At 41.2% G+C, this 17,093-nt stretch overlaps 1 protein-coding gene across 1 annotated transcript in view; it reads right to left on the bottom strand.

Annotated features, from left to right (window-relative positions):
- Positions 1-310: 310 nt before the first annotated feature.
- The window catches only part of CIP111 (Cam interacting protein 111), a 166,671-nt gene continuing 149,888 nt past the window's right edge, over positions 311-17,093 (bottom strand). Inside the window, exons 8-10 of the mRNA XM_089445755.1 lie at positions 1,731-1,811; positions 1,445-1,635; positions 311-1,192 (exon numbers count right to left, since the gene is read on the bottom strand). Coding sequence (XP_089301881.1) covers positions 1,043-1,192; positions 1,445-1,635; positions 1,731-1,811 — 422 coding nt within the window. The 3' untranslated portion in view covers positions 311-1,042. The remainder of the gene's footprint in view (positions 1,193-1,444; positions 1,636-1,730; positions 1,812-17,093) is intronic.

Genomic DNA, 17,093 nt, shown 5'->3' with positions numbered 1-17,093 from the left:
ATGTGAATGATGAATGCTATGCAAACCAACAAAAATAGTAGGGCGCACAAGTTACCAACACCTTTTCTCTCAATTACAACAGCTTAGCTGATAATCTAAAATTAAGTAATGTCATTAACATGTTACTCGCTGTTTCATAAGTGAAAAAAGAAAGGCACAAGCTAGTACAGAATGCTATACACAAAATATTCTACACTTTACTTCAGAGGGGAAAAAATTAGAATGAATGACCTACTCCCTCTTTGGTCCGATCTATCTTCCTCTCTCCAGCAGGGCGGCATCTAGCGATCCACCATTGATGACCACCTGATCTGGTCCCTTCCTTTCTCTGTCTCACATGCAAATGTAAAGGACATTTACTCTGATCTCATTTCTGCAAACATTTCATCCAATCGGCGCTTTCCAGTCTTCTGGTGGAAGCTTGGATGCCCCCTTAAGGTTATCTTATTCTCCTGGTTGGTGCTCTTCAACAAGAATTTAACTTGGGACTCCTTGAGGAGGCGGTCATGGCACGGCCCCAGTAGATGTGCTCTCTGCAATATGGAAGAGGAGACAAACTACCACCTCTTCTTCAAATGCTCTGTCTCACAACAAATCTGGTATGAGCTTGCACAGTTTTTCTCTTTTCAACATCTTAACTTCATCTCTGTGGATGCAGCGTTTGCCTGGTGGGGGCGCCAAAAGACTCTCCGGCCCATTCTTCCCATCACCATCTGGTCACTTTGGAGGTGGCGGAACCTAAAAATTTTTGAGGACTCTTCTTTATCCGCCAAATTTGTTCTATCGTCCATCACTGCTCTTTACCTTCCGATCAGCTGAATGGTTCAATGGTTTTTTGCTTCTTTTTGAAAATGCTGTGCTCATGTACATATTACATGATGGTTATCTGCTCAACTGTTTTGAGATGCAGTCTATTGGTAGTAATCAGGAGTTTCAACAAACTCTTTCAGAACTATCTGAACATTTTGTTTATATATCCTCAATATAATATCATGATTTTCTTTCTAGAAAAAAAAGAAACATGTAGACAAAGAAACCAAAATTAAGTTATAGTCACATCTCCAACTCCACTTGAAGTCAGCCTTTGGAATTTAGCAGACAAGTTTTCATAAGCTGAGAGATCAGAAGGCTGAACTCGATCCAGTGCAAATTTAAAATGACGCATAGATACCTCCTGAATGTCAATGTTCTCCTGAAAGCAAAGATGAACATCGGGTTTTATATAAAGCGGAAGAAACACTTACAGGCCAACAATACCGATCTCCGAAATTGAAAACCATAATCTTATCAATACCTTCTTGAAATGCCAGCCATATAAAAATTAAGTATATATGCAAAAACAAAAAATGCAATCATTTTGTCAAAACAAGAAACAAACACTAACAAACCAAGGTGAAACAACTGAAAGGATAACACAGAAGTAGGCTTCTGCACACTTGCTAACCTCCAGAGCCACCATAGCTGCTTCACGGCATACAGAAGAAATATCAGCTCCAGTATACCCATCGGTAACAGAAGCAAGCTCAAGCGTTGTTAAATCAGACCCACAAGGCATCTTCCGCGTGTGAATATCAAAGATTTCTTTCCTCTCAGCTTGGTTCGGCGGACCAACATATACCAGCCGATCAAAACGTCCTGCAAACACATTCCAGCTGCTCAAAATAATAACTTATCCAACATGGAATATTAACGAAAGCATTGAATGTGCAAAAAAAGAGATTAAACAGTACCGGGACGCAGCAGTGCTGCATCTATCTTATCTGGACGATTGGTCGCAGCAATCACAGTCACACCAATCCTTGGATTTAAACCTGCAGATCCAGAGATATAGTAAGGACTACCAAACAATTATAAACCTGTTAAGTGTCAATCAAGTGAATGAAAATCATTCTAGTCTTGGTAGCACTTGCATTATAAGCAGCAGTGATAATGTAATACCCAGTTGTCTAGACACTAGACTGAGCTTATTTGTCCATCAAAGCAGATGACTAGAACATGTTACCAGCATATACCTAGTGATACAAGAAGTTGAGACCAGACTTCATAGAGTACAATCACCCTATGTACTCAGCGTGATCCAGGTGGATATTGATGGCCACTCACCTCTTTCACTGACTAAACAGTTCTCTACCTTCTACGCAATTTTTCTGTAAGTTTTTGGGTCCCAAACTTCTGGGGCCATTTTGAGGCCCTAAATGATGTTTTTTTGATAATTTTGGGGGCTATGGGTTGCCGTAGCATGCCATGGCCACAATCAAAAGTTGTAATCCTTGGATGGTTGCCCCAAATGGAAATCGCATGCAAAAGTTGCGCCCCGGGGAAGTTGATGTACCAACCACCTCGGGGCCTGCAAACCTCTTAGCACTTCATCTTCTAGGGTTTGGGATCTCTAGTGTTCTTTCTTTATGTTAAAATGCCATTTTTTCTGTCTCTTCTAATAGCTTTTTGCGAATGTGTGTAGCCACCGTCTCTCTCTCTTCAGAGATAGCTACCACCACCATTCTAGCCACCTTGTGTTCTGGAGTATTCTGTTATTTTATTTATTAATAGAAGTTGAGTTTTCATTATATTATTTTGCTCTGTTATATTTCTTTGTGTGTTTATTTCAATTCCTTTCCTGCCTTTCACTTCACTCCTTGTACTACCAAGATCAGATCAAGGGAGAGAAGATTCAAGAGAAGAGGAATTTTATTGAATTCTCTGAAAGTCTGTGTACAAGAAGTGAGACTTCCTTTATGGGTTAGCCTCTTCTGTCATAGTGTGATCAATTATTTATGGAGAATTCCTACATTGATAAGAAAACATTTCTATTGACTAATGATTAGGATGTCATACTTGATGGGATATTGTAAAGTTTTGTAGATGTTCTATGCTAAGAGCAATTTCACTTTTCTCACAGCAATCATACAAGTAGATAAGCAAAATGCAGATAGAACATATAAGCAGATCTTACAGAAGACAAATCAGAAACAAGAAAAATGTATGTGTCTGTTTCGGCGGTCAACAGGATGCTTCAACCAGCAAAGTCTCCTTTGGTCAGCCAGCCCAGCATGTGCCACAACAACCCTCCAACCAGTAGATGAGTCAACCCAAGTCAGTTCTACAAAAGTCAACGCTGTCCTGAAAAGTCAACGCAGGGGCAGCAAGCTAAAAGTCAACGCAGCAGCAAAACAGTCAACCCTTTGACCTCGATTTTTGTGCCAGGTAGTATGGCCTTCAAAAATCGAACCTCCCACAAGTTTTCAGCTTGTTTGGACCAAGCGTTGACCAAAGTCAACGCTGGTCAAACTTCTGCGAAACCCTAGCAGCAGAAAAATCCTCTTCGTCCTTCCCACGTGTGGCTGAAATTCGTCCTCCAGGTAGCTCGTACTTTTAAGGATGAGAGAGGAAGATGTGAGTTGTGTTGTGATCAAATTCTCTCCAACTTTTCCTGTATATATATATATCCATCAATGAGGGTGTGTGACACATCTGTTGGGCATGTGAGCCTACATTACAAAACTGGCTGACCTTTGCACATATAATTTATTAAGAATAATAAATTCAAAATATAAGTTCTGCTCATCGGATTAAGACTATTTTTATATGGATTTTACACCTCTCAGAAAGAGGAATCCAACAAAAATATTAGCCTCTTAATCTGAGCATCAGAACATGGAGTTTGGACCTAGCTGTCCAAATTTAACACTCCCTCTCAACTAGGGAGAACTCCATCTATTAGTGCAATTAACATCGTGAGTCATCCCGCCGAAACTTGCTTTGCTGGCTTCTTTATTTCAGAACAGAAGTGGGTCAGTCACAAAGACATCATTCCCCGACTGACATAATCAGTCCAGAGGTCCCAGACCTCACAAATCTTGATCCCAGATCAAGTGGTTGGACCATGCCATCCTAGATAGAGAGTACGGCAATTTCTGATGCGTCCATCAGTCTTTGCTAATAGTCTCTAGCTTTTCCACACCTCATTGGCCAAATGAGAGGTACTTCCCATGAGCCCTGAACTCAATAGGTAGGATGCATACGGGGCACAGATTAAATGAGTGGCGAACCAGCTCAATAATCACAAGGGTGGGGCAGAAGCATTATGAGTGCTTATAGCTCCGAGAAGCTATCCCCAAAGCCCCCCAGAGCTCCCAGAGCTCATCGTCCAACAGGACCCACATCATAGGGTCTTTCCACGACACCAAGACTCTCACGGAAGGTTAGGAACTTGACCTTCCCCAGGGGCTTAGTGAGAATATCCGCGACCTGCTCATCAGTTCCTATATGATCGAGCCTTACGGCGCCTCGCTGTACCATATCCCGGATAAAGTGGTACCTGATATCAATATGCTTGGATCGGTCGTGGAACACAGGATTCTCAGTCATACGAATCCCACTCTGATTATCACAGAGTATTACAGTGGTATCTAGCACATGTTGGAACAGCTCACTAAAGAGCTTCCTCAACCAAACTGCTTCACAACAGGCCATACTAGCAGCAATGTATTCGGCCTCCGCGGTGCTCAAAGCCACCGACTTTTGCTTCCTGCTCATCCATGAGATCGAAGCAGAACCAAGATTGAAACAGCATCCAGATGTGCTCTTACGATCCACCACACTGCCAGCCCAATCGGCATCAGTATATCCCCGGAGTATCACACTCCCGGCAGTGTATCTCAGCCCATGGTTTATCGTGCCCCGAAGATATCTCAAAAGATTCTTGGCACCAACCCAGTGAAAATGATGAGGCTCAACCATCTGTTGACTCAAAGTATTCACTGCAAAACATATGTCCGGACGGGTGTTCACTAAGAACATCAAAGCTCCTATGAGTTGACGATACTCAGTAGGATTGGCCAAGATAGGCCCTGCAGCGCTGCCACTCAACTTCTTAAAGTTGAGTTCCATTGGTGTCGACACGGACTTACAGTCCACCATCCCAAATCTTTCCAGAAGCTTCACAATATACTTTCCTTGAGAAAGGAAAATCTCTCCAGGTCTCTGCCAGACCTCCAGGCCTAGGAAATAGTGCATCAGTCCTAGGTCTTTCATCTCGAACTCAGCAGCAAGCTCCCTCTTATATTGATGAATGAGAGGGTCATCACCTGTCAGGAAGAGGTCGTCCACATACAGCACTAGAATGAGAGGCTTTCCTTCCTCAACCTTAAAGTAAAGGTTTGGATCAGCATTGCTTCGAGTGAAGCCCAGCTTCATCAAGTAACTATCCATCCTCTCATACCAAGCTCTGGGTGCTTGCTTTAACCCATAGAGGGCTTTCTTCAACCTGCAGACATAAGTGTCTCGATCTTGAACTTCAAATCCCAGAGGTTGTTCTACATACACCTCTTCCTTTATTGCACCATGCAGAAAAGCAGTCTTGACATCCATCTGATGAAGACTCTATCCTTGCGTAGCAGCAAGGGCTATGATGGATCGGATGGTGGTATATCGAGCCACAGGTGCAAATATATCGTCATAGTCAATTCCTTCCTTTTGAGAGAAGCCACGGGCAACAAATCTTGCCTTAAACTTTTCAGCACTCCCATCAGATCCATGTTTAATCTTGTAGAGCCATTTAGCGGTGACAACAGATTTGTCCTTCGGTCTCGGGACCACATCCCAGACATCATTCTTCATAATAGCCTCATATTCTTCATGCATAGCATCCTTCCAGACTTGATGCTTGATGGCTTCTTCAAAAGATCCAGGTTCAGATTGTATAATAGTACTCATGGCAGCTAGATACCCTTGGTATCTACACGGCTTCTTGCTTTCTCGGAATGTTCCCCTTGGGGCAGCATGACCCTCAGCATCTTCGAGGGTGTCCCTGAGCCATGATGGCCTCTTTCCTAGAGAAGGGGAAGGATCAATAGGGTCCATTGGCTCTTCAACATCAGGCATAGTCTCATCCTGGGGTTCTTCCAGATTTCCAGGTCTTTCTTCATGGTTTTCTTCAGATCTAGGAAGATCTACTACTTTCTTCAGGGAAGCATCTTCGTCAAAAGTGACATCATGGCTTATCTCTACTTCCCTTTGACCAGGTACATAGACTCTATATGCCTTAGAAGTCTCACTGTAGCCCACAAACATTCCTTTCTTCCCAGTAGCATCCAGCTTACTTCTCTTTTCTTTCGGCACATGAAAATAGACAGGACATCCAAAAATTCTAAAATGTGAGACATCAGGTTTCTTACCAGAGAAAACCTCTTCGGGAGTTTTGGAGTCCAAAGCGGAATGAGGGCATCGGTTTTGAATGTACACAGCAGTATTTGCAGCTTCTCCCCACAGAAACTTTGGAAGACCCTGGTCACATAGCATGGCACGGGCAGCTTCCACAATAGTCCTATTCTTGCGTTCAGCAACACCATTCTGCTCAGGAGTATATGCAGTGGTAGTCTCCCTCTTAATGCCAGCTTCTCTGCAAAAGTCTTTGAACTCATTTGACTCATATTCAGTGCCATTGTCAGTCCTCAAAATCTTGATCTTCTTTCCGGTCATATTTTCCACCAAGGCTTTGAAGGTACGGAACCACATGAAAGCCTCATCCTTCTTCTTCAAGAAGTATATCCAGGTTTTGCGAGAGAAGTCATCAGTAAATGTCATATAGTAAGAACATCCCCCCAGGGATGTTACAGGCAACATACCGGAAAGATCAGAATGGACCAGTTGCAATATCTCAGATGTCTTTGTGACACTTGAGGGGAAAGGTCCCCTTGTATGTTTTCCTTCAGCACAGCCCTTACATACACCTTTATGATTATTTCCAAAATCAGGCATCCCTGTCACCACCTTCCTTGCTTCGGGAAGAGCCTTGTAATGAAGGTGTCCAAATCTTCGGTGCCATAGTTCGGTTTGACGGATAGTATCACAAGTCATAGCTCCCAACGGACTCCCTCCAACCTGGTAGAGTGTACCAACTCTAAAACCAATTGAGATAGCTTCCTTGAAGCTCTTCTTCCACATGAGTACCTTTCCATCAGAGAAAGTTACATTGAATCCTTTGTCTTCCATGGCAAATACAGACACAAGGTTCTTCTTCAATTTGGGTACATAGAGTACATCTTGTAGATGGAGGACTTGTCCTTGAGACAAGTGGAGGGTCACAGTCCCGGTCCCTTTCACAGGATAAGTGGCATTATCCCCAAGGGTAATTTCTAGATTAGTATCCCTTTCAACCATGTCAGAAAGTGCTTCCTTGAATCCGGTGATGTGTCTTGAGGCACCACTATCGATTAGCCAGACATCCATAGTGTCGAGCGGAGATGCAGCTGAGAGAGCAGATATTAGAATATACTCATTTCTTTTATCAACAACATTAGACTCCTCATACCTGGTATTTCTGGTCCTTTTAGAAGGTGGATGGTTTCCTTCAAAGTGAGCCTTCCTCTTTCCTTTGGATTTGTCATTTCTTTGATTCCCATTCCTTCGGTTGTTGTTGTTGTCGTCACTATCGGGAGAATTCTTCTGGAAGGGGCATTCTCTAGCATAGTGTCCAGTCCTATGGCAGGTGAAACATTTTCCCTTCTTCTTTTGAGTCTTAGTCCTTCCTTTGTCCTTGGAACCACCAGAGTTCTTCTTTCGGGAATGAGCAACATAGGCAGCATTTCTTTCATTATCAAATTCCTTCATCCTTGTTTCTTCTTGCATACATCTAGACAGAAGCTCATCAAAGTTAGGGATGGTATTATTGTTGAGAATGGTAGTTGTGAATACTTGCCATTCATATGGAAGTCCTCCAAGTGCGGTGAGAACCATCTCACGATCAGCTATTGTCTCCCCAATAGCTAGCAGATTGTTCCTGGTTTCGGTCAACTTCATAAAGAAAGTTTGAATAGACTCGTCTCGGCCCTTCTTCATATTCTTCAACTTGTTCTTGAGGAATAGCACTTGGTTCACATTGTTTACTCGGAACATAAGTATCAGTTTGTCATACATCTCCTTGGATGTGCCTAGTTCAGATATGTAGGCAACCAGACTCTTATTTATGGATTCCCTGATCAGCAGTTTTGCTCTGATTTCTCCCTTCTTATATTTGTGTTTAACAGCAGCAGAGGCATTTGATGGAGGTTCTTGAATCTTCCCTGTCACATGATCTAGGAGATCATGATCTTCTAATTTGAGATCTAATAACATCTTCCAGGCATGGAAGTCATCACTTCCAGTCAGCTTGTCATTCTCCCTGAATTCAAGCTTAGAGGAATCCATTTCCTTCGATGATGATTGCTATAGATAGAGTTTGTCTTCACCTCAGCTCCGATACCATGTAAAGTTTTGTAGATGTTCTATGCTAAGAGCAATTTCACTTTTCTCACAGCAATCATACAAGTAGATAAGCAAAATGCAGATAGAACATATAAGCAGATCTTACAGAAGACAAATCAGAAACAAGAAAAATGTATGTGTTTGTTTCGGCGGTCAACAGGATGCTTCAACCAGCAAAGTCTCCTTTGGTCAGCCAGCCCAGCATGTGTCACAACAACCCTCCAACCAGTAGATGAGTCAACCCAAGTCAGTTCTACAAAAGTCAACGCTGTCCTGAAAAGTCAACGCAGGGGCAGCAAGCTAAAAGTCAACGCAGCAGCAAAACAGTCAACCCTTTGACCTCGATTTTTGTGCCAGGTAGTATGGCCTTCAAAAATCGAACCTCCCACAAGTTTTCAGCTTGTTTGGACCAAGCGTTGACCAAAGTCAACGCTGGTCAAACTTCTGCGAAACCCTAGCAGCAAAAAAATCCTCTTCGTCCTTCCCACGTGTGGCTGAAATTCGTCCTCCAGGTAGCTCGTACTTTTAAGGATGAGAGAGGAAGATGTGAGTTGTGTTGTGATCAAATTCTCTCCAACTTTTCCTGTATATATATATATCCATCAATGAGGGTGTGTGACACATCTGTTGGGCATGTGAGCCTACATTACAAAACTGGCTGACCTTTGCACATATAATTTATTAAGAATAATAAATTCAAAATATAAGTTCTGCTCATCGGATTAAAACTATTTTTATATGGATTTTACACCTCTCAGAAAGAGGAATCCAACAAAAATATTAGCCTCTTAATCTGAGCATCAGAACATGGAGTTTGGACCTAGTTGTCCAAATTTAACAGATATCGATCATCCAATGCTTTCCTATAGCTAACAGAAGTTGCTAAGTGGATGGATCAGGCACTCGATTGATCTAGAATTAGGATAGATTTATGCTGGTATTTAACATTAATGTGTTTCAAATATTTCCTCCCTCAAGAGGAAATCGTCACCACCTTCACTTTTAGATGAACAATCCCCATAAAAATGTCACCTCGGAAAGCCGTTTAGCTTGTGAAGCTTATTTTCTGCCAACTAGCTATCAAATTGTCTACATCCTTCTTATTATTCACATCCCAGTATCCAAGAGTGTATCAACAAGAAGAGAAGGTTGAAAATCTGGAATTGTATTCATGGGATGGATGAGAGGCATTTTTCTCTTCTGAAGTCTAGTTCAGACACCTTCGGATTGTTAACATTCACAACATTATTAAAGCCTAATCAAGTTGAAAAACATTTGTTCTAACAATCTGTTTACTGGTAATTGTCGAAATTTTGGAATTCAGGAATTCAGAAAATTCCACCTCTTTCCCATAATTTTCCTGAATCTTAACCTTAAGAATTTTCAGTCTTGGGGCTGCACTATGAAATAGGAAAAAGAACAGCCAAAACAGCAGACACTATTCCATCTCTTAACAACCACAATTAGCAAGGCAATCAAGAGAAAATACATCAAGTGTATGCCAACATGTATCAGCGCTATAAGGCATTCTTATCATGCATAAACCAGATCTGAAAATCACTTCATGACTGCAGGAATAACAGCAGTAAATCTGCCCTATATTTGCCAAGATTAACGTTAAATGATAAATCATTTAAGTGTTAACTTATGTCAAATCAACAATACATCCTACTGTTAGAAATTACCAAATCATAAAGACAATGATAGCTGGAAAATAAATCTACCATAAGGCAATTTTGGACAGCTGAAAGTTTCATATATAAGTATAAAGATGAAATTCATGTACACACCATAGCCTCGTCCAAAGGCTAGAACCCCAGACAAGGAAAACCAAGAAAAACAGAGCCAACACCAAGGGGATTCAACAAACAAACATCACAGTAACAAGTTCTCTTCTCTACTCTTCAACAAGTACAATCTAGGGCTTAATCACAAAACCCTACCTCCAATCTCGCCAAGAGATGAAACCCCAACCCTAGTATTCAAGATGTTCCAAAAGCTCCAATCTTACCAAGGGATGAAACCCTAACCCTAGTATTCACGATGCTCCAAGCAACCCTAATGCCTCCAAGACGAGAGAAAGCACAAAAATGAAGGAGAGGATAAGTGCGCTCTTCTCCTCACATCTCTAACACAAAATAATTAAGTGATGATTTTATTAGATCATCATATCCAATGTTATATTCACAAGAATAAACCCTTGTATCTCACAAGAATCCTCCTACAAAAATGCCTTCACTCTTCTTCATAACAACTCCTAGGGTTTCCTCATGAACCCAAACACCTTAATCCAAGAAGAAAAGTACAATTAAACTAATACAATGATGATGATGAAAAGATTCTCTTCTTCCTCTATGTATATAATATATGAGGTATGGGAGGGAAAAAATACAAGTGTGGGCTAAAGCCTTCCAAGCAACCTACTACATGTCAAACACACAAGTACGCCCATACATCTACACTCCAATGGTACACATGTGAAGCTCCAAGGTGATGTCATACACAAGCAAGACTCCAATGCAAGGGCACTCCACAAGATGTGTCCAACACTCCACCCACAAGCCCCTAAGGCCTCCAACATTCATCCTAAGCCATGAGTTCCACTAGATCCACTTTCCCTGCATGAAAACCGTCACAACCAAATGGTCCCTAAGTCAATTCCATGCCTCCAAGAAAGCATCCAAGCTACCCCATGTTATCTAGGGCTCAACACCCTACTCCAAAATGCCAAATATTCCTCCTTCAATGTAAGGGTGTCTTCTCTAGCATGCAACTAATCTACATGTGGCCAATGTGAAGAATGTCCTGAGCTATTTGAAGATCAACACTCCAAGAAAGAATGTCATGCAAGCATCCAACTAAGGTCAAGCAATCACCAAGTAAGTCACTTCCAATGTGCCAATCCATCACAGGCCATCGAGGGTTAAATTATATACCGAGTACCCAAAATCTCATGTAGCACCCCGAAACATAGTGTAAACACTTTTGGAGTAACCCTTGAAGTTAAAAGTAACAAAGGCCATAACACAAAGGCTTAAGTTTGTGGCAATGCCATTCCTTGAACCTTTGTCTGTCTAAATACAGCCTGACTCTACTTCAAAGTTGAAAGTGATGCGGAATTCAATGCTTATCCCAAAGATCTTTTTATCTGGCCTGCAACTGCAAAGTATGTCTTTGACTTTATGCAATTATGGCAAGTGGTCACCAAATGTTGTGACTTTCCCTTGTTTTCGCTGCTTAAAGCTATTGAAGCGGTTACAAGAGTTACAGGTAAATCCTGGGGTGCAACTGGCTGAAAACCATTGCCTCGAAAGGTGAGTGGCCAACAGACACTAGGAGCTTTGTTCTAACAATTTGGATCACATCAAGAGACATTTCCCACTGTAATTGTCTAGTGATGAACCCAAGGAACATGCACTAGCCTTGTTAACAGCTTCCGTTTGACCATTCATTTATGGAAGTAAAGTAGTAGAAAAATTCAGTCGACATCCTATTAACAACGTCTATTTTACCATTCATTTGTGGATTCAAAGGAGTAGAAAATTCCAATTGACAACACGACATTTTCCTGAAAGTCTGTCAAAAGTGGCTTAGAATCAGGAGTTCCTATTAGAAATGATCAACAAATGCAATCAATCTTAAACACCTTCAAACATACCTGAAAACAATCTCTTGCTTTAACTGAGACAACGGCCTTATTGTATGGAATTATGATTGTCATTTTAGGAAACGTAACACCCCCTTTTAATCCCCAAACTTTATAACCTATAAATTAAGACTGATAATGCTAGAATGGCCAGCATGGATAGTTTTTCAGAATTTAATTGATGTAAATCTGTATATTTTATTTAATATATTGCAAAAGACAAAGAGAGAGCAGCCAGCACAGATCTTGATGCCTGAGAGGGAGTTGTAATTTGTAAAGGGGAATTAGGAGACTTCTGTTGACCTCAATTTTTATGTCCTGTTTTTCCCCTTTTTCCCAGAACTTCAGATTTGGTAGTTAACCAACAACTACCATCAATTATGAGAAAAGAAGAGGGAGTGGTACAAAATTGCCCCAAAGGAATGGGAAACATACCATTTGGAGCCTTCTGAATTGACCATGCAGTCCTGAGAGGACCCAAATTCTCATGCTAGGCAAAGTGCATGGAAAAGAAAGCAATCGCAGATGCGTGGAGAGTGCAAAGAGCAGTAGGGATTGTGAGTGTGCGAGAGAAAAACTAGAAAGTGTGCGCCAGTGAACCAATGCAATCCTATGAGCAGAAAATTGAACCACATGTGGGGCTGAAAGTGTGACTCTGATCGGCAGTGACAGAGGACCCTCTAAGTCACAGCAGACCTATGTGGATTGTGACCTTACTTAAATTGGACAGGGAAAACAGTGTGAAAACCTTCAGTTGGACCTAGAGGCAAGAAGAATTTTATAAATATTTGGTCTTAATTTAGCACGTAAAGCACTAAGAAACGGGAAGGACTAATGCACTGCTAGATCAGTGAAGGACTCCCTTTGTGCTGTGCAGGCCAATAGCGGTCATACTGTGAGTGTTAACAGGGCCTGACTCAGTTGTTGAAAGGTGGAATGTTGATTTCCTGTATGTGAAGGAGAGTGGCCTTCATGTCCTCTACCCTAAATTGAATTTGGACCCTGAGTAAAACTTCCTCTTAAGGCATCAGATCTAGCTCAAGGGTGGCTAGCTGCAAGAAATCTGTAGTGTAGTTGTGCCTATGGTTGGGTAGAGAGTGGCTCTCCCTTTCTCAGTTTCCAGCAAGCTATAAGTGTTTATACATATCTTTTTGTTAATGAAAGGATATAATTGTTCAGTGTTTTATGGCTAGTGCAAAACCAGATTACTCAATATGTTGGTAATGATAAGATGAAGTTATGGCGAATTGCATTTGGTTGGTAGTAATTAACTCCTATTAAGAGATGTTGTAAGAAGAAAAAATCCTTAAATTGTGTTACTTCTGCTACATATGAGATGTATGGATTGCCAAGTAAAATGCACAGACTGAGTTGGGCCTAAGACTCTTCTTGCCCATTGATAGGCCAGCAGTGGGATTGGACAGCTATGTTGTATCCTGAACTGAAGCAAGCAGTCTAGGAAAAAATGCAGAGGATGCTCTGCTTATGATAAGCCACACTGTTGGTTGTCCTGTCTGTAAGTTTCAGAGTTGAGATCTTGAAGATTTGCAGCCCCAAAGAAATATGACGACCTCCTTTCAATTGGGGAGAAGTCGTGGAGTTGGCCTCTGGCCATCTTTTGTCCTTTTTCTGAGAAGGTGCCCAGTTAAGGGCAATGTTTTGGATGCCTTTAAAGGTCATTGAAGATTACTGTATTTATCAATAGTCTTTTGGGTAGGTTATTGCCCTGTCAAAGTCCTTTTCAGTCCTCGGACAGGCTGAGAAATCTTCTTGAAAGCCTAGTCTCTTCCTTAGGAAATTCAGGGATTAAGTATAAAATTTGAAGATCGGGGGTATTTAGCCCAGACCCTGGTCACATGGTCAACAGAAGCCAAAAGGGCTTAGCTGTGAAAAGGCTTAAGCATGGGGTCCACTAACCAAACTGTCCTTGAGTCTTTTTGGAGACCTTTCCAGTTTTCCTGGTGGTCTGGTATTCGAGGAACTGGGGATTGGCTTTATTTGCAGCAATTCAGGGCCCATTGGTCTGGTGCCCAGTTAACAATCTAGTAGTTGACAGATTCTTACCGTTTCTGTCAGCTTAAGTCCATCAACCAGATTGGCTTAGAACATTGGAGACTTTTCCAAATTTTCCCAGTGGCCTGGTGAATCACCAACCAGACCAGACAAGAAGCAAGAACCAGATTGTGTCAAGAGTAGTAGATGGCACTCGCAGGATCCGTCAAGTGACGGGACCAGGAATTCTGTCAAAATCCTTGTTCTATTAAGAACTGTAGACAACACTCAGGATCTGTCAAATGACAAGAGTAGGGATCTGAAATCTGTCAACATCCAGGTAGCCAGACATCTAGAATTTCTTATAAAGGGACTTTGCTGAAAAACCCGAAAGGAGGTTCCAGGGTAGTAGGCTATGTGGAGGTTGCATGGAGCCCACATGGGCACCATCGAACCCTATGGGCAGGCATATGTTGACATGGAAGGATGACATGTCATGATGATTTGGCATGGGGCAAGTTTTAGGATGATGTGGCATGCTGACATGTTGCTGAATGGCATGTTAGCCTCACCAACTTCGTATAGAGAGTTGACATGGCAGTCAACAGGTCAACTATCATGGCAGGTGTCATGGAATCCAAAAATTCTAATTATGTAAAATGAGTCCAATTGGGTTTTTCCAGATTCGGATATATGCAAAAAAAATGGATCGTCGGGTAAGCGAGACTTTGAAGTGTGGACCCAGTCTGACATGGCCATTGTTGACGAGGAAACAGAGTAGTGCAGCAGAATGAGGTGGAAGCCAGATGACAACCCAGGTAGGAGTGATGTGGAAGCAAAAGTTCCGGATAGTGGATTCTAGAAATACAGATTTCCATAAAAGGGGGGCTTTTGAAATGTTTTGAATCTGGGTGATCCAGAAGGCTAACACATTGACTAGAGCAGGAAAAAAGAAAGTGCTGGATGAATCCAAGAGTCCAGCAATCAAGAAAATCGCTAGAGATAGGACTTTCAGGAAATCCCAAATCCAAATGTGAGACTTGGGCTAACGTGCACCTTTGAGGACATGGTCTTACGCCATATTGTGATCCAAGTGGATGTTGGTGGCCACCCACCTATCCCATTTGGACCCCCACAACTGTCTCTTTCAGTTTTTCAGTTTCCTTAATTATAGCACAGTTTACTATTTTTAGCAGTTTTTCGGGTCCTAAACTTCCGGAGCCGTTTTGAGGCCCTAAGCGACGTTTCACAAGTACTATAATCACTAGGTGGAATTCTTGAAAATAAAACACCCATTTAATATGGCGATGTTCTTGAATGTTTTACTACGAATTTAGAATTACAATTGATGATCCATATGAAATGTCAGCCAAGAAAGAAATGATCCATTGAAAATCTCTTTGCCAAGAAAGAAATGTCCCCAATGTTCAATTGCTTGAACCAATGCATAAAACTCTTTTTCACAAGTACTATAATCCAACATTGTTTGAGAAAAAGTTTCAGAATGATGAGCAACTGAATGTACTTCTGGTTAAGGAAGGTGCCCAAGGAAGAAGTACATGGCAAAGGATTGCAGCAAAATCAAGATGAACAAGAATCAGTGGTGAATAAACTATGCATAGTTATTGAAAGCCTTGTTAACAATTGAATTTCAGGAGAATTTTTTACAACTTGCTGTATATAAATTAATAGGATGAAAGCAATGAGAGAAAAAATGATCAACAAGAGGTCATAACCCCCCAAAACTTTTCAAATCTGAAACATTGTAGTAGACAACTACAACAATACTAACATTTTCTCGATCAATTTGCACCCCTTCTAAATCATTAAGAAATCCCTAACGTCCTAAACTAGCTACAAGTGATTCTCCCATATTTCTCTTTGGTCAGAAAAGACTCCATTAAACCCATTTAGGATAAGGCACTAATCACGAGTTTGTGTTGATCATCCTCTGAATCAATTAAATTCTCTTTCCTTGCCTTTTTCCTAGACATCTACAATTAGCAGCTAGGGTTTGTATGTGGAAAATTGCATGAAAGTGAATTTAGGTTTGATGTTTATGGTTCATAAAGAAGGAATTGTATCAATAAATTATCTAAAAGCAAAATCTACCATTGTTGCATGGTTAAAACATTCCTCTTAGGGCAGATGTCATCTTCTTGTTGTTCATGCATGTTTTCAGCCAAAAAATTCCATTTGTAGACCTTAATCCTTTATATCTATTGGAAGGCCTTGCTCCCTTTGGTTGATTATCTATTGAAAGGCCTTTTCTTTGGCTGCTATATGGCATCTTGCACCCTATCATTGCAAATCAGTGAAACCCTAACTTATAACAGCCATTTATTTGGTCTAGGAATAGAGCACTTATATTTCGGCATAGAAAATATAGGCCTTTCAGGCCTTCCCAGTGCTTTATCCCATCTTATAGACCTCTTATCCATCACCTTGAGTTATAGCAATTGAACATCACTTTAGGTGATTTAGGGAAGCCTCCCTTTTGGTCAAATACCACTAAAGAGCAAGAGAAAGGCTGCTAAGGTGACAGTGCCAACCCTTTCAATTGTTGCCCTAAGGTATGGTTCTACCTAGGGGGGCCTTGCACTAGGCCTGCTAAATTTTGTGGCAACAAAGGCTGAAAAAATTATAAGGGATCAGGCCACTGGAAAAAAGCCTTTTTGAAATGGTTTATGAGATGGATATCACTTTGTGTATTCATTTGAAGATCCCAGTGTATATAATGCTCAAGCCCCCCACCACCAATCAAGAAGTAGTTCAAGCAAGGATTTATCAACTCATGGAGCTAAATTAACATCAAAGAGCAATGTTTCAGAAACTCACAAAAGCCATGGAGGAACTAAAAAGTTCAATAGAAAAGTTGGGACAAAGGATTTCAAGGAAGGAGATCTCGTACTTCAATGGGAGAAACAACACAAGAAACTAGGGGATCATTAAAAGTTTGGCAGTTTATGGCTTGGACCTTTCAAAATCATTGCAATTGTTGCACTGAATGCTTTCTAACTCAACCTTTTCGATGGAGAAAGGATTGAGTTTCTTGTGAATGGGAAGTTTCTTAAGCATTGTTAATATTGAGGCACTTTACCATTTTAGAAGAGTAGGATGAATAAGTTCTATAAGCATTAGAATAGGAGTTATTTGTTGTCCCTTTACAATTATGGCTCATGCCTTCCTTTGAAGAGGCATCTTTAAGAAA

This window comes from Pinus tabuliformis, chromosome 9, assembly GCF_031772625.1.
Source record: "Pinus tabuliformis cultivar Carrire ecotype Pingquan chromosome 9, CPIR1, whole genome shotgun sequence".
NCBI classification, from domain to species: Eukaryota; Viridiplantae; Streptophyta; class Pinopsida; order Pinales; family Pinaceae; genus Pinus; species Pinus tabuliformis.
This window is presented reverse-complemented; position numbering and strand designations above follow the sequence as displayed.